The sequence below is a fragment of the Epinephelus lanceolatus genome, chromosome 10, assembly GCF_041903045.1.
Source record: "Epinephelus lanceolatus isolate andai-2023 chromosome 10, ASM4190304v1, whole genome shotgun sequence".
In the NCBI taxonomy this organism is placed as follows: domain Eukaryota; kingdom Metazoa; phylum Chordata; class Actinopteri; order Perciformes; family Serranidae; genus Epinephelus; species Epinephelus lanceolatus.
The window spans coordinates 45,077,440-45,099,748 of record NC_135743.1 but is presented as its reverse complement, the minus strand read 5'-3'; the positions used below and the strand labels follow the sequence as shown (position 1 = coordinate 45,099,748).

Below are 22,309 nucleotides of genomic sequence, written 5' to 3'. Positions count from 1 at the left end.
CTAGTTAACTATACCTACCTTAGGATTGTTACACATATGTAAGGTTTAATGCTATATCGTTAACTGGCAAATTACGTGACAATGCATTTTAGGCAATTTTACAGAGTAACTAGTAATGTAACGAGTTTTGTTTTATTGTTATTTTTTTCCTAAGTAATGTGTAATGTGTAATACATTACTTTTTTTTAGTAACAACCCCCAACACTGATTATTACTTCCACCAATAATCTGACTTATTCTCATAAAAGGAGAATTTCGGATTTGTTTGTACATTGTGCGGGTAAGGCGTCTGAGGAGTTTCATAACGTTTAGCCATCTTGAGAATACACCCGCCAGCAAGGGACATAGAGCCCCGCCTTCGGCGTTTTCGTTGAGAACCAGGCCAGCGCTGCGTGACTGAGAAGCTGAAGGAGAGGAGCAAGAGGCGCTTCCCTAGTACCCTGGCAAATTTGAAACAACGTCCCACTCTTTGAGCATAATGCAGGATGATGCATATGCAGCATCACAGGAGACGGAATCCTCGTCGCTAAGAAAGCGCAAAAGGGAATCAAAAAGGCAACGTGACCGGTGTTTCGGATTTACTCGCGACTATGTTAACTGGCAACTTTCAGCCGAATAGAGTGCCGAAGTCACGCCCCTTCCGGTGAAGCTCATGGGACCCGGAAAAAATATGAATGGCAGTGAATGAGGAGAGAAATATTATCTTTTGGCCCCGTTTGAGTTGTGACATGAAATCCAAATATGTCGTTAATGAATTTAAAACATAAATTTTAAGGTCAAGAAAGTCATACTTTGTGGTAAAACTGTTGAGATATAAGCTTTTGAAAAAAACATAATTAGAAACACTACACAGGAGGCAGTCGCGTATGTGGCGTCACAGCTTTCGCTCGCTTCCTGCAGCTTGGAGTGACTGCAGCCTGGCACAAAACACACAGACATCTTCAATCATAAATTGATTAATCATAAAACAGTGGAATTTCAGCGGGGAGGCCAAGCTGCAGGAAGCGAGCGAAAGCTATGACGTCACATACACGACCTCCTCCTGTGTACTCTTGAGTCTTTCTAATTAAAAAGCTTATACCTCAACAGTTTTACCATAAAGTATGACTTTCTTGACCTTAAAATGTATGTTTTAAATTCATTAACAACATATTTAGATTTCATGTCGCAACTCAAACGGGAACAAAAGATAATATTTCTCTCCCTATTCACTGCCATTCATATTTTTTCTGATCTAAGGTCCCATGAGCTCTACCGGAAGGGGCGTGACTTCGGCACTCTATGTGTCTTTGGTTGTCGTAGTGACAGCTGTTTTCAACCAGGAAGAGAACACGTAGCTGTCCTTGCGAAAGCCTCTTTACTCAATTTTTCATAAGAATATCAAAACATAGCCAACCTGATCTGTCTTTGGACTCTTGTTTGAGGAACCCAGTCACGGACCGACACTCAGTTGCCGTTTGAATCACACTTGTTATGACAGAATGTTGAAAACAGGAAGAGGCCAAGTTGCTTTTCCTGTAAATTTAACTCCTATCTCTCATAAATTTTCTAAATAGGTCTACACAGTTTCGTCTCTGGTGCCTGTCTAAATAAACGTGCCATATTAAAGAACCGTTCAGCCCTGTGAAACATAAAAAGAACATTTTCACGGGATTGGAACCCGCTCCATCATGGGAAAATAAATTATAGGCACACAATTAACATGGTGCACCATTATTGCAACACCACTTCACAGACACAATTTTTAGAATATTTTCACAGCTTTACCTTGCCATCAGACAGTCTTTGTCGACAGGGATTTGAAATTGTTCCATCAGAGCCACCAGACTCCATTAACTTAGCAGAACACTGAGTTGCTGATCTACTGCAGCCTCGGTTGGTTAGTTCATAAGATGAAGTGGAGCAATATTCAGATATAGTGTAGACCTACACTTTTTTCAGGTCGCCAAAATACATTTTGCAGTGGCACCATCCACAGCAGTACATTGTCTAGCTTCTGTGCTGGTAGATTTGGTGTATCAACGATGCTAGCAAAGCAACACAGTACATAAAATAAGCACAGCAGAAATGTCAGATAGGTTGGACCACCGTGTTAAACTACATATCTTTAAATGGTACAGTTATGGCTGAAAATGACAACAGAAATCAACAAGTTTGCTGATTTCACATATATCCGCAATTAAAAACAATAACCAGTTTTCTACCAGGAGGTGATTGATGTTGATAGTGTGACATCACAGTGATTTGGTCTATACAACTATGAAACCTCCAGATACAGATCCCAGTTAGTCTTCCTCACTGAAATATCACTGCTTTTAGTCTTGGTTTCTTTGTTGGCATTTACTTTTTGTCCTTCGTAATCAGCATCGGTCTGCTTTGTGTCACTCATGCTACTTATTAAGTCCTTAACACATATAACTTATTTTAGTTTGTTAAAAATGTGTCTTGTCAGCATCTTTTGACCATTAAAAATAGAAGCACTTTTGAAACGTGCTTCCAGCAGCGTCACAGCATCACACCACCATTCCTAATGTACCAACAACCTTCTAATGACTGTTGATGCAAGTGCTACTTGACTCGGTGGAGCCTTTGACACACCAGGTTACAGTGTTCTTTCTGACATATTTTGGCATTGGGTGGCTATATTGGATACTGCATGAATAAATTTAGCTCTCTTCTGTCAGATGAAAAGTTCTGTTTATCTGTACACCTCTTCTTTTTATGATGTCATGTATGGTGTGCCTCAAGGGTCACTTTTGGGACCTTTTATGGCCTTTTATAGTCATGGCATCTTTTTTCTCTGTTATGTCTGTGACTCTTAGTTTTAGCTCCTCGTTAGGCCCACTGTCTGACCTCAGTATGCTAATTTTTCTACATCATTGCATGGTTGATGTAAAATATATTGTATTTCATTAATTTAAGTTGTGAGCATAATACCACAGGACTTTATCCTCTGCATGCTGTGATTTACTTGTCAATCAAAAAAACTTAAGCCCTTACAGATAATACAGAGCCCAACTTCCAGGCCTTTAATCAGAGCTAAGAGGTGTGACCACATTACACATGTTAAAGCATTTGAACACTGGCTACAGCAAGGTATATATTAACATCTTATTGATTAGCCGTAAAGCTTTATGCTCTGGCCTCTTGCTATATTTTAGACCTTTCAACCCCATAAGAGCTTTTACAGAGATTTATCAGTTTTAGGCCCTGTGTCCACCAAAGCATTTTTTCCCAGCTGAAAACATCAGGCACTCCTTAAGAAACGCACAGCTGGGAGCATTCAAAAGCGCTTTGGAAGTGCAGCGTGTTTTTCAGCGGAGGTGTTTCAGTTGTGTCCAATTGCTTTGATACAGAGTATCCGCAGAAGCAAACATGTTGGCACAAGGTAGAGTATTTGCTTTGGATGTAGGGAAGGCTAAAGCATGCAGGGAGAGAGGAGATACCTGCTAATCTGTATGGGTCCATGAGAGGAAACATAATATTTATACATTATATTAACATAATTTTCCTCCATTGTTGTTGTTCAGCATTTGTACATGTAAGATGTAATGATTTGTCTTTGCAGTATTTGCCCCTCCTCCATTGTGATTGAATAGCTGAAGTGGCAGTGATGAGTGCAGTGTTTAAGTTGAACATTTTTCAACTCTCAGGGTTCAGAAAAAAGAAAAAAAAAACACACACAACTAGCATTGCTCAGTGCAGAATTCGTGCCCAGCCCCTTGTTGCACTGCCATCCGACGTACCAGCACATCGCATGGATGCTCAATCAGATTTGGATCTGGTGCATTTGGAGGCCAGGTCGATGCCTTTAGCTTTTTGTCACGTTCCTTGGGCCATTCCTGAGCAGTTTCTGCAGTATAGCATGGTGCATTTTCCTGCTGGGGGGCCACTGCCATCTGGGAAGTGCTGCTGCCATGAGGAGCAATACTTGATCTGCAGAGGTGTTTGGATGGGTGGAGCACTTCAAGTAGCATCCTCATGAATTTCTGGACCAAAAGCTCCCCAGGGGAGCATTGTAGTGTAACAAGATTAGCAATGTAACTCACTTCACCTGACAGGGTTTCTAATTTTTGGCTCATCGTTGTGTATGTATACTTAAATAAGAGGAAAGAAGAAGAGGGGACGGGGGAGGACGGGACAGCAGGTGCTGTTCACCTCGTACGCTATCGGCTTGACAGCCTCAGCTCTGCCCTGGTCATTTCACTCTTATACACAACACATACACACACACACACACACACACACACCTGTGTACAAACATAATCCATTTTGAATTGCTATGTATTACACATATGATGTCTACCATTTAGTTCATATGAAACCACAACTACATCACTGGTCTCACACAGTGTACATTACCAGGGCTCAAAATACTTAATAATGCATTTAAAATTAGAGCTGTGCACTCAATTCTCAGCTCTACAAGCAACCGGTATACGTAGCTTGGTACAATTGCGACCTGATGTATTGACCATAAAGACTCAAGTCATTTATAACTGATAATGTCACAGCACAAAAAGAGGACACTGACAGTGTACGGAGAGACGGGACAGAGCAGGACAACACAGCAACAGCACTTTCACTGGAGTAAAGCCAGCCACATCCACCGCTATATGGACAAGTTTGTTTCAAGTTATATTTTCCAACATTCACTCTGGGCCCAGCAGCGTCTTCATACTCAGTTTCAACCAAAGAGGTCCTAATATGATATTTAAAAAAAAACAACAAAAACAAATCTGAACATTTCCATTGGTTTGCCGAGAAGCTGCACAAAATGTTCCCATAACCATTTACAACTTTAAGTGGTTTTACTTTACATTACTGTAACTCTGGTGGGATGTGGCTGTGGAAATCCCTGTGGTTTGGAGTTTAGTTTCTCTCCTGCGTCCCTGTTTGTTCTTTAGGTATCTGCTTTACTTTACTGTTTCAGCTTCGCTTTCAGCTGTACAGGAGTCTCGTTAAGTTACTGCTGATGAAAACTCAACATTTTCTTATTTTGCTGCTTTCTAATAAAAAGCTTTTACATAACAGAATAATGTGGGACTTTTATTGTGAAGAATCTGTAAGGAATTAAGTGTGTTTATCACCAAGGTAGCAGAACTTTGCAGTAAAGACAAGTCTCCCAACGGAGGAAAGTGACAGCAGAAACAGCCACAGTGAGATGTTCGATAAAGAGCTGCAGACCACAGGCTCTTACTGCACCTCTGCAAACAGCTAATTTCTAACAGGTAAACTTCTTTTACCTGCCTGCTGTGTGATGGCAAAACACTCGCAACAAGATAACAGAGGTCTTAAGCCGGGGATCATCCCGCTGCTTTTAAACGTCATCAACTAAAGACAAGCTGTCATCAGTTTAAAGATAACACCACCTAAATTAAGAATTCCAATATAATATTTCCATGGCCTAGGAAAATTCAATCAAAATTTGTGAACATGACCTACTCTTTCTCAAAGACAGAAACCAGAGAAGGAAGTCTCAAACTTGTGATGTCATAGGGAAAATGTACACATATACTCAAAATATGATGTCACTTCTGCGACCATTGGGTGTGCAGTCTTTCTAGTTACTTATTTTTACACCTTCACACTTAATCAGTTTTACAAAAACTGAGACTTTCTTGACTTGCAAAATTATCTTTTAAATTCATGGCACAACTCAAACAGGATAAAAAAATATGTCTCTCGCTGTAACTAACATACATATTTTTATCGAGATGAGGTCCCATGGAGGTCCACCAGAAGGGGAAAACTAGAGACCAACCAATACACCTGAATGTAATGTCATTTTAAGTCCACACTAATGCATAGCCATGGTAACATACCTGTTTTGCTGGGGTTTTAAGAGTGGAGTGGAGCGAAGAAACTACCCGTTGAAAAGACATGCCGATGTTTATAGCGGTCGCCACACCACTTGACAACAGCTTGACAATGGCATTAGTCCCACTAATGATGCTGACTGGCAAATAGCTCTTCCCCCTGCAGCAGTTATTGGTCATTTTTTATTTCGACTGAGAAACAACTGTTTGGTGTCACAATATCAGACGAATTAGTCAACTCAGTGGAGTAAGCAGGTTTAAAGGTCTGGAACCAGGCAAATCCATGTGGTCCATGTGCAATCCAGATTGTGATGCATCTACACAGAAGATGTTTCAGCGGTATGTTTCAGTTGTCCAACTCACGCGCATCTGACAAAACAGATGCGCTCCTATTTTTAATCAATACAGCTCTCTACACACGTGGGGTGACGGTTCAACTTTTACTTGTGCTATATGTGCATGAACATTATCCAAAGCGCATTATGCTTCGACTCTTTCTTTGGTCTTACCTGTATAATACAGTGACTCAGGGTGTGTGTTTGACTCGCTACAGCTCAACACTGTGCATGACACAGGGATAGAAAGAGTACGAGAATATTATACTCAAGTAAAAGTACTGTTACTTGAAACATTTTTACTCAAGTACAGTTACTTAGAAATGTAGTTAGATAAAAGTAAGTAGTAGCTCCATTAAAAATGACATGTTCCTTCCATCTCTGTCCTGAGTGTGGGCACTGACAGTAGCTGCTCTGCTGATGTGCTGCTCACGGTTTTCCTCCTCCTGTGTAAATATGATGTGAGCCTGGGTCCATCCAGCCAGCTACCCATTTATCCAACTATGTATGTGTTTGTGTTTGTTTGTGTTTATGAATGCTCTTATTCTGTGTATTTCTGCACACTACCACAGGCCAGTTTGTGCCATGGCAGAAACAGGGCCTGTGGTCATGGCCAACAGTTGCCAGCTGTGGTCAGTCAGTCAGTAGCTCAGTATGTGACAGGGGTTTTTTTGGGGAGTTTTTCCTTATCCGCTGTGAGGGTCATAAGGACAGAGGGATGTCGTATGCTGTAAAGCCCTGTGAAGCAAATTGTGATTTGTGATATTGGGCTTTATAAATAAAATTGAATTGAATTGAATTGAATTGGTTTGTAGAGTAGCCTCAGCCTATAGCCTGTCTCGGTGTGCCCAACACTTTACACTGTGTTGCAGGTGCTATTATATTGATTGGCTCTGATAAACTACAGTTCTTTCATTTACACACACACAGAGGATCAGATTTTGTATTCAGATGCTTTCTTTGATACACATACACACTTAGTTGCCAGTTTATTAGGTACACATATTTAAAATTAATGCAGTCTAATACAGTCATGCAATAGAGTGCGATTAGAATGAATCCTAAAACCCAGAAATGAGCTAGCATTTCAGCACTCCTGGTTCCCTCTTCTCGAAGTCAAAGTTTCCTTATCCGTAGTGAGGGTCCAAAGGACAGAGGGATGACGTATGCTGTAAAGCCCTCTGAGGCAAATTGTGATATGGACTTTATAAATAAAAGTTGAATTGAACTGAATATGTGTGTGAATGGGTGAATATGACATGTAGTGTAAAAAGTGTTTTGAGTGGTCAGAAGACTAGAAAGGCGCTATATAAGTCCAGTCCATTTATTACCTTTTTTCAACTACAAATTATTTCCCCTAAAATAAGACTTTGTCAAATCTGTTTTATCTAATAAGATTATGTTTTTGGTCTGTTCACCTCACTTCACCCATTTTTATTGCAGCATCTATTATATCTTGTATCTAGTAAACTTAAAAAGCAATTGATTTTCTTATTCTATTCAGCTACCAAAAGTTACATTTTTATTTGTAATAATTAGCATTTATATAATTTAAAAAAAAATAATAATAATAAATAATAATAATAATAATAAAAAAATATGATCTTGCCACACAAAAATAGTGCGATTTCATGCTGTAGCAATTTTTTTCCTCCACCCCTACTTATTTAAATCAATAAGGGTAGACTAAATATTAGACACATCACTAGGTAAAGTATAATTCAATGTAATTCAGCTGCTCCATAAACTGCAGCCTCCAAAATGTCCACAAAGTATAAACCAAACTTTATGAAAATCCATCTAGTAGTTGATGAGATATTTTAGTCTGAACCTAAGTGGTGGACTGAGAGCGACAATGCTAGCATGGCTTACAAATCTGGAATGGGTGCTGGTTTTATCCTTTAACTTTGGTCTTGGAAGAGAACTCAGTCTTTGTTGATTGTTGCCTTGACAACTTTGTTGGGGGTTCAGAAATGTATTTAAGAGCACTGGCAGACTGTGGGCTAAGAGTGGGAGTAAGATCAACATTCAAAACCTCTACTTAACAGTTTGTAGTTATGGCAGAGATAATACAGAGCCTCTCCAATCCTGACCAACAGTCCTGTTCCTATTGTTACTTCCCTTTGATGTTTGACTTTGTGTATACAGATTGATGTGCAGTTTCTCAGATGTGTGTGTATATTCAACATAAACAGCCAGTGTACTGATGCTATTTGCTAACTATGTGTATGTGACAGCTAAGACTCTAAGTCAAATCTTACAGTAAACTTTAGGTCTTAAAGTTTCTTTGACTGTCACTATGTCCCTCTTGTCTCTGCACCTTCATTAAGTGTCAGCTTTGGTACAAGGGCTCATTTATGCTCAACGTTAGATGCGGAGACGAGCGGAGCCTTGTGTCCGTACACTACATTAATTTCGTCTTAATTTTTGCACATTTTTTGTGAAAATTACTGGGTATGGACAAAATCATTCAGTACCACCGGAGATCAGTGTATAGTTCAAGTGAGATTCGACCTTAGGAGACCTTAGGAAATATAAATGATGGCAGAATAGACCATTAATATAAAAATTATATATAGTGAAATTAGAGAAAAGAATTCTCTGTCCACATGTCAGGATGTATGTAATGGCCACACAGGCCACCACTGTCTACAACACTGCCTCTGTTTAAAGGTACAATATTACAGTCTCCTCCACTGTCGCCTCGTTTGTTATTGTGTCAAACTTTTGACTCCGCTCCCTGGTGCCATCTATTGGCTGTATCTATGCCATCATGACGGACTCATGGAAGTATGAGGGCAGTGACGTTTACAACGTTTGAAATGGACGTATCTATTTTGGTATGTTAAGGGAGTATAAATTACCTTTAAGTGGGAAATTTGGGGTAAAGTTGAAATGTTTGTCCCTCAGATGCATGTTGATCTTAGTCCATGCCTACAGTGTATCCATATGCACTTGGATCTTTGTTTTTGACTTAATAGGAATATTGTTTACACGACGCATGTCATTTCTGTCTCTACATGGTCACACATTTACAATTCTCCTCTGCTCTCTGTAACGCGCACGGTGGAGTTCGGCCCTGATGTGCACACACACACACACACACAGACACGTGTGCATGTGCACGTGCGCGTGCACACACACACACACACACACAATCAGATTCCTCATGTAAACATCATATCCCAAATAAGATCAAAACCAGGATACTGGTGCCCATGTACACACTCACAGTGCGACAGTAAAGCTGTGCAATTAATTGTCTGGTGATCACGATTACGATTTTGAGGTCAAACGATTTCAAAATTAATGAAATCGAGGGTAAACGATTTTTGGTCAAGGACACCTGGAGATGTTATTTTGTCTTCTATGGAAGCCGCGCATGCACAATACCGCCCCCTCCCCTCCTCTTCTCTGTTCACTCCACAAGCCAGTCAAGTAGGTGAACTACGAATAATGTGAGGGGCAGGTGGTCACGGAAGATTTCAAAAATAGCATGCGGAAAATGGCAGAGAGAGAGCGAGAGAGGTTGGTCTGTGTGTCTCTGTTTACAACAGAGACAATCCGATTCCTCTGGGTTTCTCGCTGGGTTTCTGCTCAGTTTTGTGCAGCTGTCTCAGAGTACTCCAGGTAACATATTCAGGTTTTTCAGAACCTGCATGAGGTCTTATCCAGGTTTTTGCTATAAGGGTGATGTTGATGCATGTGCAACACATAACTGGGATACTCAAAAATTCATAATCGTGATACCTGTGTGCATGTAAACCCCCTAAATGAGATAGAAATGACTGCATTGTATTTACAAGTTGATTGTAAAAGCCTGATGCCATGCTGAGCATTGACGTGGGATCACAACAGTGAGCACCAGTAGTCTCACAAGAAAAGCTTTCTCCATTCAATACAGTGTGTAGGTGGCTTTTGATAGTGTTAGTCTGTGATGTAGGTGTGAACTTAAGCAGCAGTAACAATTTTCTTCTATTGCTCATTTGGTATGTGTTGTGGATTTAAGGCTTTATTCACTGTGTTGCTGTCGCGTACTAACTCTGTCAGCTGTGACCCCTTGTGTAGACACAAGGGGTTTAAACCAGGGTGAAGTACTGCGGTCCAGTCCATATAGTTTTCATACCTTATTTTTCATGGAGTTGTAATCAGGATTTAGCAAATAAGGCAGCATAGAAGTGCTTCAAATTAAATTTCCGAATCATCTCAGCATACACTGTATTGTTTTATATCAAACTACAAAGACTGAATATCAGTGTTTTTTTACAATAACTTCCAGGCAGAAAACTCTCACGTTGCGTACATTAAAATCAAAATCATATCATAAAAAACAATATCAGTTTAAATGTTCACTATATTTAGAATATTTTCACCACTTCAGTGTACACTAACACTGATATGGACTATTTTTCGTAGGGATGCACGATATTGGATTTCTTGCGATATCTGATATGCTGATATATAACAACTCGTTCAGCCGAATGAAGCATACTCTTACTGTTTTGGAGCAGATGGAGACATGAAATAGAATGCTTTTCAATGTATGTAATATGTCTTCATTGTGCAAAATAAGCAAAAGCATGTTGGTCAATTCTCATAGTTCATTTTAAAGCTGGTATCAGCCTATACCAATGGCGTGCAGATATTATCGTGCATCCCTAATTTTTAGGTGTCCAAAAAATATGTTTTGCTGTGGCCCTGTCCACAGCGGTACATTGTTTAGCTTCTGTGTCATTAGATTTGGTTTATCAAAGATGATAGCAAAGCAACACAGTACATAAAATAAGCACAGCAGAAATGTCAGAGAGGTCGGACCACCATGTTTAACTATCTTTAAACATTACAGTTAAAGTCCCAAAGTCCCAAATTTACGTATCACTGCAATTGTGATCAACTGCCAATGCTACCCAGAAGTGATTGTTGTTGTTAGTGTGACATCAGAGTGATTCGGTCTAAAATACTCTCAGTTAGCACTGTTGTTTTACTGGACTTGGACTTGTTTGGATTGAGAAGGTATTGATAGATTTTTGTGTACACACTAGTAAAGGGAGCCTTCCTCTGTATAGTGTTGCAAAACTGTTGCTTTACTCTGATGGACTCTGGTAAAAGCATGTTTGGCTCAGTGTTGTTTTTCATCATCTAGCACAACTTGTTGTGTGCAGGAAGCATTAGTTTGAGCTGTACTGTGTGTTGCTGTGCTGCCTGGAGTGACTCCTCTCTGTTTCCCTAAATATTGTTACATCATTATGCATCAACACAACATGAAACAGTCAGCAGAAAAAGAGAAGATGTCTCTTACTGAGACAGACTGAGCAGTTGTCTGATGGAAGATGGGAGTGAGGGACGTGTGGATGATAGATGGATAAATAGAAGAGAGAATCTGATTCAGAGGTAGAGAGGTTTAAGGAAGCAGGAAGGAAGATGAAGGAAAGGGGGAGGAGAGAGCGGTTGGTAGGGTGGGTTGGGTTGCTAGGGGAGAGTATGTCAGACTGCTTCTGCTGAGAGCAAGGCCTGCTATTGGAAGCTACTTGCTTAGCAGGAGAGAGGCGGAAGAGGAGAGAGAGAAGTAGCTAATGAGTATTGTAGGCTGGTTGCTGAGACAGCACTGGGTTTATTTATAGTGTGCTGGCCAGCCAGCCCTTAGATACCAACAGCGAATCAGCTGACAGAGAAAGAGGGGGCCCCGACCAATGGCAGTGCAAGAAGGGGGATGCCAGATTGAGGAAGTGCTGTGAGTGCCTCTCAGTCTCTTAAAGAGACGATGCAGATTTCTCAGTACTAGGCAGATATTCTCTCTCTCTTCAGCACTGTCATATCTGTAAGCAGGCCAGGACCCAGAGCACCACAACAGTCCCAGTGACAGTGATTGGATAACTTTCTCTACCTTATCACACAACAGGAGTACACACATGCAGAGGTAAAGCAGCAAATACAGTAAGGAGTAATACGATGAGAACACATCAGAGAACAGTGAAGCTTCTCAGTTCAATGAGATCAAAGTAGGAATGAGAGATTCAGTTACAGTTCTGGGCCATGAGATGATCAACCAGAGATCATTGACCGTATATAAAGATGGACACCATGTCAACTCCCCAAAAGCGAAGCGAAGGGTTTTCACTTCACAAAGAGAATCTCCTTAAGCCACAAAGCTCAATTACAAATCTCAGGGTGATTTTATTTGGAAAAAGATGTTGGGGGGTGTTGGGGGTCAGCAAATATTCTGTCCTGGGTGCACGGTTTCCATGGGAATGCAGCTTGTTTGATCTAAAGTAGGTTGGAGCAACAATAGGCAATGTCATTAATGTGTGCTTCTGTAAATCCCATCTGACGCTCTACACTAAAATGAGTGCACTGCTACTCAAAGAGTGTCCCTTTTTATGTATGACTTTACCAACAGTTAAGTTTGACTGCTGTGAATAACGCAACAGTGTATATTCCAACAGCGCTCCTAATGAACCCTCCAGTTTGTGCCAGAGTGCACTCTGGCGCTTGGAGTGACTATTTACAGATGCACCCAATGCTCCAAAAACAGAAAACAATATGCAGCACTGAATTCTGATATTACGGCGGGCTGCCACAAATAAATTGTGTCATTGTATAATTACAAATGTATTCTTACATGTTCACTGTAAATGTTTGCCCTGGATTATATTTGATAGACCTCATTTTTAAATCTCTTTGGTATAGAGAGTAGTTTTACTGTTCTTACAGCACATGAGCTCAGCTAAGGGGGCAGGAGCAGCTCGGTCCATTTTGGACTTGGGTTGGGAACTGGACAGTCGCAGGCTCAAGTCCCCATCCGGACCCTCTTCATCACAACTCTCTCTATGTAAATCCATAGCAATGACTGTGTATGAACACTGACAACATGTCTCCACTTCCTCCTACTGTACAAAAATTTGGCCAAAATATCCCGGACAGGGACACTCCCATCTTGCGCTGGTGATGTCATTTGAAGCCAGAGTGCGCAGTAGCGATCTCTTTGGTACTGAGTTCCCGCCTACACACCTGTTCAACTTATCTTGAGCAGCACCACTGATCAAGAGCACACAGACAGACACACACATTCATGATGTCAAACCCCCTTTTTGTGGCATTAAATGACTAATTAAAACCAAACTTGTCAGTACACTTAAGAACAAACATCATATTGATAAGAACTGCCTAAAATGACAGAAACCATCTTTGGGAAAAATGCATTTGATTTGTACTTTGAGTTTGTAGTTTGGCCCGTATTGTATCTGCCAACATGAAGGGGGTGGGGTTTATGACCTATACTACAGCCAGCCTCCAGGGGGCAATCCAGATGTTTGGGCTTCGCTTTTGGGGAGTTGACATGGTGTCCATCTTTATATACGGTCAATGATCTCTGGTTGATCATCTCATGGCCCAGAACTGTAACTGAATCTCTCATTCCTACTTTGATCTCATTGAACTGAGAAGCTTCACTGTTCTCTGATGTGCTCTCATCGTATTACTCCTTACTGTATTTGCTGCTTTACAATAAAAGCTTTATGCATATATACATTATACTGTTATGAAATTTCTGCCTCTGCAGCTGGTTTATGACATTTGCCATTCATTTAACAGAAGTAGGTCCAACTGTTTTTAACAACATAGATTCTTGCTGAGAACACATTATCACAAGCTCCATAATTCTTGGTGGGTAAAAAAAAAAGTCACATTTAAACACCCAAACAGTAGTTCTCATTTCTCACTTTACGTCACTATTACTACCACTGGCTCTTCTGTTATGGAAAGCTCAGTCTTGACCTAATTTGCCTATACACATTTTGAGGTTCTCTTCCATATGGATTGGATGCTCCCATCAGGATTTCTGAGGCTGATTAATGATCACTGGAAGCAGTATCGCCCGATATCGATAGCGGGCTCTATTTGAAGCCTTCTGTTTATGAAGTATTCTTAACAACATTGTATATTGTGTATTAAAATTAAAAGATGAGAAAGTATCAATAATTGACAACCGTGTATTAGCAGGCAACAAGTACACCATATTCCACTCTCTCTCTTGAAGACACCTCTTAAACCACAGCAGCTTAGAGCTTAACAAATAGGTTTGCAGCAATATGTCAGTTTTAAGGTATACCGGTTATCATGCCACGCACATTTGCTTATCTGCGATAGTGAAAAAAAGAAAATTCAACTGGACATTGAATCTCCCTGTTTTTTGTTATTTCAAAGGGGAGACTTTTTACACATATTTCCATTAACAAAATAGTTTTAAGTTTCAATTATAGTAATAAAATATTTGTTCAACCACAGCCGTGCATAATGGTTGTTCTCCTCCACAAATTATGATTTAATATTTCTCCGCTATGTCTCGTGAAACTTTTTTGTTTAATATTTCTCATGACATTCCCAACATTTTAAAACTTAGTTTATGCAGTATTGTGTGCACAGAAATACAGGACAATACGAGAATGTCACATAATGGCAGGTCGGTCTGCGTCATCGTTGACATAGTTACGGAGACTTCGTTCAGGACCACTGCTAGCCGGCTCACTGACCCGCTGGCTGCTTGGTAAGTTTTCTGAAGGCCCCTTTACGCCTGGATGTTAAATTTATGGAACTTATGGGTTTATAAAGCCTCATGTGCACTATCTCAGTCATTGCAGTGATATTTCAATCTTAATTAGAAAACGTCAGACAGATTATTGATGATTAATTTATAGCTCTACAGCGGAAGTAACATAAGGTGTAACAGAAATAAACATCCATGTGAAACACAGTGTGCTGTATAGTTTGTACTAGATTAAACAAAGTTTTTAGAAATCAAATTATTCAAGTTACTCGAGGAATCGTTTCAGCCCTACTTGAGTGAGTGTTCCCCTCCAAAAAGATTTTAAGTTTTAAAGTGGCTGCTGTTGCAACAGTGCACAGCTGCCACTAGAGGCAGGTGCCTCACTGAACACTGGCAAAAGTGCAAGCTAGCTTGTAGCTGCATACTGTAGCAAGACAACGGAAAACCACTAAAATCACCAAAGATTTCTACTTGTTTGGATAGTTTACCAGTCATCTGAAATTTGGTGGAAATATTATCTCAGGCCCAGTTTTTCCTCTGGTTGTCCTTTTAAGTTGCTGGCACTGTAACTCTGGATATTCAGGCACCAACATAATCAGCTCTGCTTCCGATGATGCCTGCTTATCAGTCGGCCGGGCAGGCAGAAACCACCAGAGCTGTAACATGCTGAACTCTGCGTGGCAGAGCAAAATCTGTGCGTAAGCTGCTTCCTCTCTGCCGACTTCTCCTCATTAAAGTGACTGGAGGCAGTGAGTTACCGTGCGGTGGTGTGAAAGCCACTTCACTCTCACTCACACACAACACGCTAGTATTGGCCAACAAGTCCACAGTATTTTGTCTGTATTTTAGTGGCGCGTAGAGAACCTTGCGTGCTTTGTGTCATCAAATTAGATCTCCTGATCAGAATTTATAGAGACCACTGATCAAAATATTAAGAAGGAATATCGGGTGAAAACAGTCAGTGGCTGATCAATTGGAGCACCCTTAGAATGTGTGTATAAGGGCGAAAGAAGCAGAGTGATATTCAACACCTTACCTTTGTTTGGCCTTTAATTCTTTTTTGTTTTTGAAAAGAAGGCCATGTGCTGGTTCAGATGGACAGGCGCAGAATATGTGAAGGGCAGGCTTCTCTGTGTCACACTATGGAGCATCACTACACAGTACAGTGTATTTTTTTCTTTGGCTTATGGTGAAGTACATTTAAAGGTACTGGTATTTCATGTAGTTGTTGATATTTCCCACCTGGCAGGAGAGGCACCACACTTAAGAGTATTTTTACCATTTTCCATTGGTTACTCATTTAGAGAGGGAGTTCGTCAAATGCCAAGAACAGCAACCTTTGTCACTCCTCTCAGTCCAGCAAGTGAATTGGAGGAAGAGAAATGGTCAGCAGCTTGGCCAGTCCTATTCCACTGTAAATCAAGCTGTCATTAATTATGCAATAAGCCCAGCTGTTTTCTAACCCCATGTCCTTTTTGGGTAGCTAGCTTACTGGCGATGTGATGTTGCTTAGCATAGCCTAGCTGATAAGACTTAAGCTGAAAGGTAATTTGTCCTGAATAAGAATCAATCCAACAGTTAGCTTAACATCTGCTCACTTGCCCTTGAGCCATGATGATCACAAGCACTCCCTGGTGTGCATTTGACATCCATGGTCTGCCGGCATTTGTTTACATTGAAAGGTCAAAGAGCAACTGATCCTGCACACTGATTGGTAATTACAAAGTCTTGCTCTGATTGGCTGGATGGCATATCTGTTTGTTCGGTGTGTAGATGGCTTTACAGGATGAGACTGACAGATGCAAAACTGAACATCCCACAACATACTGTTGTGCTGATTCAGTGTTCAACATAACATTTTTTCCCCACTGGCCCCCAGGGCCAGTAGTTCAGAGTTTCACTGGCCCCTTGTATATTCTTACTGGCCCAAGTCAAAAAGAGAGAGAGACAGAGAGAAAATGTCTATAAAACTTCATTTCATTTAACTCCATTATACCTCAATGTAGTGCGTGATGGTATACAGCAGTCCTCACAGAAGCTGATGTATGATGTCAAAGCCTCTGTGTACTCATCCAGGCTATTGGTGGCGGTCCTGAAAACACCCCAGTCAGTAGTGTCCAAACATGCCTGGAGATCCTCTACAGCATCACTGCTTCACTTCTTAGATGACCTCACAACAGGTTTACAGAGCTTTAACTTCGGCCTGTATGAGGGAGTCAGGTGGACAGTGGTGTGGTCAGAGTGGCCCAGTGCAGCGCAGGGTATGGCGTGATAGGCATTGTTAACAGTTGTGTAATGGTGATCCAGGATATTCTTCTCTCTGGTCAGACATTTTATAAACTGTTTGTATTTGGGGAGTTCATGGGTGAAGTTACCTTTGTTAAAGTTGCCAAGGACAATAACTAAGGAGTCTGCTCCACACACAGTATCTGGTCGGCGAGCATGCGCTGTAGCGTACCTCCTGCACGTTGGCCTGCGGTGGGATGTAAACACCAAACAGAATGAATGAAGCAAACACACAGGGGGAGTAAAAAGGTTTGCAGTTGATGAAAAAAGATTCCAGATCAGGAGAGCAGTGCTGCTGGATCACTGTCACGTCATTACACCAGCCACTGTTAGTATAAAAACAGATACCTCCACACCTCCAGTTTATTAGTCAGCGAACGCATGTTGGAGAGAAATATACCTGGCAGCGGTGTGCGGTGTCCGCGTTGGTGGAGACGCACAAGCAACGGCACGTTTCCCCCTCCTCCGATGTTTCACTGCACAGGCAAAGGTGAGGGCACCTTTGGCCAAAAAGCCCAACAAATCCACTGAAGGCTTGAAAAAAGTGGGAAAAAATCCGCTGGAGGTGTTCCCCTGACAGCCTGATATATATTAGCCTACTGAGTAAGCGAGTTAGCTTACCGAGCTCTGACCTGTGGCATGCGGCGCGGTTTAAAAAAAAAAAAAAAAAAAAGAAAGGAAAAACTTCTAGCGTCACTGGCCTGAGCGGGCCTGTGACTGGTCAGTCAACTTGCCCGACATACTTTTTGATTGGCCCCGGGCCATCGCTTATGTCGAACACTGGCTGATCACCAGCTGTAGCTTTTGGAGTGTGTCTGGCACAGTTTGCTCGGCACAGTGTTGGCCCATATCTCAGCGGACTGAGCGTGCTGAACTGGCAATAGATGAAATTGGTAGAGGGCTGTGTGTGAATCACTGATTCTCTCATTTAGTGCACATTATTGACCCTAGCTTTCTATCTTTTTCCAAGGCCAAAGCAAAGCAAAAGTTTTGGTTTGTCACCTGTAATTTTATCATTTAACAGACAAAGGATGAAAAGAAAACTTTTTTTCTCTCAATCTTAAATGCATGCGTGTCCCTTTGTATCCTGTGTCTCATCTCTAATTTCTGAGGTTTTTGCGGGACCATGAAATCAGCAGACGGAGCATTCCATTAGTTCTTTCTTTTCTCAGCAGCAGCTGTGACTCGCGGAGTGGATAATTGATCTGTCAAGCCATTCAGAGCTGATCAGATCAGAGAGGAGCAGCTGCTGCAAGTGAATGCAAACCTTTAGACCCAGCAGAATGAACAGTTAAGTTTCACTTTTAATGCACCTGATGTTCTGCTGCTCCGTCTCTGCTCCAAGTTTGCTCTGCCTTCTGACAGTGTGGCGCTATAAATGACCAAATGTATGTATATTCCAACAGCACTCCTAATGAACTGTCCAGCTCCAAAAATAAAAAAAGTCTATTTGTGTGTGTTTTAATCATAGTGGGCTGCCACAAATAAATGAATGTTTGGGAAACCCTGTATTTAATCTTCCACCTAATAGAATAGAATAGAAAGAACTTTATGTATCCCAAAGGGAAATTCTGCTGTCCGGCAGCTCATAAAAGACAAAAAACAAAATAAAATACATTAAAATAAGTGCATAAATAGAGATTAAATTAAAATGAAATTGTCCATTACACAGTCCAGTCCAGTTGTGAAGATTTGTTAGTGTGTGTGTGTGAAGGGATTATTCTTATTGCTTATTAGTCTTATTGCCGTGGGTACAAAGGATCTTCTGAAACACTCTGTTCTGCAATGCAGTGAGGTGAGCCAACTGCTGCTCCTCTATCACTCCAGGAGGCAGTGGAGAGGGTGTCTGCTATTGTCTGTTATCAGTTTGTTCAATGTGGCCCTCTCCACCACAGTTCTTAGTGGGTCCAGTCTCCTGCCGAGCATTGAGCCAGCTTTTTTAACCAGCCTGTCCAAACGCTTGGTGTTTTTGTCTGTCAAGCTGCTTCCCCAACACACTGCAGCATAGAGGAATCCACTGGCCACCACTGTGTGATGAAAACATGGTCAACATCTCCACACACACATCAAAGGACCTCAATGTCCACAGGAAGAACAGGCGGCTTTGCCCCTTCCTGTAGAGAGCATCAGTGTTAGAAGACCAATCCAACTTATCATCCAGGAGGACCCCCAGATATTTGTAGGTGTGCACCACCTCAATGTCCTCCCCCTGTATGGAGACAGGTTGATGGTGTGACCTCTTCCTTCTGAAATCCACCACAATTTCCTTGGTTTTGGCTGTGTTCAGGTGGAGACAGCACTTACTGCACCAGCCCCTGAAGGCATCCATGAGGTCCCTGTACTCCCGTTCCTGTTCGCTCCTGATACAAGACACAATAGCTGTATCATCAGAGTATTTTTCTATGTGGCAGGACTCTAAGTTGTATTTAAAGTCCACTGTGTAGAGTGTGAACAGGAACGGTGCTAAAACAGTTCCCTGTGGAGCACCGGTGCTGCTCCCGACCATCCCAGAGACACAGCTTCCAAGCCTGACATACTGAGGTTGCTCTGTCAGGTAGTCTGTTATTCAGGAGGTTAGGAAGTGATCTACTCCCATCCTTCCAACCAGTCTCTCAGTATGGGGGGCTGGATAGTATTAAAAGCACTTGAAAAGTCAAGGAAAAGGATCCTCGCACAACACCCTGGCTCCTCCAAGTACGTGTAGGCACGGTGCAGCATGTAAAGCACCGCATCTTCCACTCCCATGTGCTCCTGATAGGCGAACTGGAGGGGGTCCACAGCATCAGTTACCTCTGACTTCAGGAAATGGAGGACCAGGCACTCCAGGGTCTTCATAATGTGTGATGTTAAGGCCACTGGTCGGTAGTCATTTAACTCGGCCTGGCACCCCACTTTGGGCACCAGTACAAGACAAGATGTTTTCCACTGCACCGGTACTTTGCCTGTTTGAAGACTCCTGTTGAAGATCCACTGAAAGGGCTCTGCTAGCTGGGCTGCACAGTCTTTCAGGAGCCTTGGACACATTCCATCTGGGCCTGCAGTTTTCCCTGTACGCAGTCTTCTGAGCTCCGCCCTCACCTCGTCTGCTGTTAAGGACAGTGGTAGTTGGCCGTGGGTGGTAGATGTTGTAGCTGTAGCTGTAGCTGCAGCAGTGGGTGAGGGGCTACTCCAGGTGTCAGTGGAGCAGGACCAGCAGTAGCAGGTGACACTGTTGAAGGGGGGATTGATGCAGGGGTAGGGTGAACACTGCCCCCTCCATCAAACCTGTTAAAGAAGAGGTTGAAGTTGTTGGCTTTGTCCACATCACCATCCATAATAGGGTTGGTTACCATTCATAATTGAACCGATACAGTACTGGTACCAGTATCTGGAATTCGGTACCGATACCAAACGGTACCTTATTTCGGTACTTTTTAAAGTCTAAACTTCTCAGTTTCAACATTTTATTGAGAACATTTAGGAACAGTGCTGCACGTTAACTTTTGTGTGCACATTTTTTTTGTTGCCATTGTTGCTGAATCTGAGGTGCGAGTCATGCACTCTCGCTCCGCCTCCACCTCAGGTACCGAAATTTAGCATCGATTCATTTTAAGTGAATCGGTACTCGGTAGTACCGACGTGAATCGGTACCAAGTACAAAAAGTACCGAGTTTCGGTACCCAACCCTAATCCATAACCTGGCTATTCTTTGAATAGCCTATGATGTTCTTCATTCCCTTCGACACCTCTCAGATGTTGTTCTGCTGCAGTTTCCTCTCCACTTTTTCTTTTGTAGTCCACCCTTGCTTGTCTCATTCCCCCTTTCTAACAAAGTCACACAATAACACAACCTAACTGTTTGAGGCAGGGTAAGACCAGCAGATCCAATGTTCAGCAAGGTGAAATTACTGTTTTTGTCAATGGAATCTGGCTTTGAAGAGAGCACCGATAAGGTTCACTGACGGTTCAGTTCTGCATCGGAAAGTGCGGGCTGTTTGGGAAGTACTGAGCATGGGTTCTTCGTTTACTGGTGGCATGAGAGAAAAACAAAGTTTTCTTCACAAATTCAACATAACACAGGATGAGGAATTATACACTAATGATCATTTGGGGGCCACAGTATTCCACTAAAGTTATTATCGCAGATATATCAGTGTTGTGTCAGTAGCGTAATTGTTGGCTGATAAGTATCAGATGTCAGTAGAGAAATGTCAAAGGTGTGTTTGAGGTCATTTGGAAACAGTGTATCCATGTTTATTTTTACACTGTAAAACATGGTGCATATCACATCTCCGCACTGTAATGACCACATGTAAGGCATCGTTATTAGACCTGCTTACGTTATGTGTTAATATTAAAAATGGCTATGATGACATTTTCAACTCACAGATACCGATGTAGGTATCAGCCTTAGCCATCCAGAATCAGTTGAGCTCTAGCCTGAAATAACTTTTCCCACAGTTGTGAAGGTCTCATATTTTCATATGAATAGTACAATTGGTCAGATCTGAAAATCCTCTGTTGCATGTGTTTCAAATGTTTGGTGTGTTTTGGAGCTTGGAAAGGAAAGACTTCCACACTGTCCTGTTTCTTCAGTTGTATTTGTAGTGGACAGCACAGTATGTATGACCAGTACAGGAAGTAATAATCAGTGACTCATGTGAGTCATGTGAGGACATTGTTTCAGCAGCAGTAGCCATGTTGTACCTGCGATGGAGGCAGGGAATGGATTAGAATGTTGGGGTTTCCCTCGCTAATCATCTCTCTCTCCCCAGGTGTAAGCAGCTCAGGATGTCCGCCCACCTCCTCCTCCTCCTCCTCCTCCTCCTCCTCCTCCTCCACTGCCCAGGGCTTCTCCCTCGCTGAGCCAGCCATGACCAGCCAGCACACACATACACACCCCTCCTTCAGCTCCATCCACTCCATGGCCGAGCAGCAGCAGGTAACACACACACACACACACACACACACATAAATGGACATACACACCACACTAAATAGCAATGGCCCAACATTGACGGATGTCTTACCCTCGGCTTGGTGTGTCAAACCTAGCTAGAAGTCAGACTTCAATACAAACTTGAACAATTTTTTAAATTTTTTTTGTTTGTTTGTTTTAGTTCTTTTGTTGACAGATTTCTTGATTGGCACTGTGGACTTGTTTAAATTTGAGATATTCCATCCAAATTCATTTTTTGTATATAAACCTTACAGAGAATCAGAAAATGTATCCATTAGAGCCAATCCAAACTCTGACGTTGGAAGACAGAAGTTTGCTATGGTAAACGATGCCAACAATAGATGCCTTTTTCAAAACAAAACTTGAAAATCTCTTAAGCTTGTGTTAA

At 41.8% G+C, this 22,309-nt stretch overlaps 1 protein-coding gene across 3 annotated transcripts in view; it reads left to right on the top strand.

Moving 5' to 3' along the window:
- The window catches only part of dyrk1b (dual-specificity tyrosine-(Y)-phosphorylation regulated kinase 1B), a 161,830-nt gene that overhangs the window by 105,451 nt on the left and 34,070 nt on the right, over positions 1-22,309 (top strand). For all 3 annotated transcript variants that reach the window (XM_033638833.2, XM_033638834.2, XM_033638832.2), the window contains exon 2: positions 21,737-21,903. In XM_033638833.2, the coding sequence (XP_033494724.1) occupies positions 21,835-21,903 (69 nt within the window). In that variant the 5' untranslated portion in view covers positions 21,737-21,834. The remainder of the gene's footprint in view (positions 1-21,736; positions 21,904-22,309) is intronic.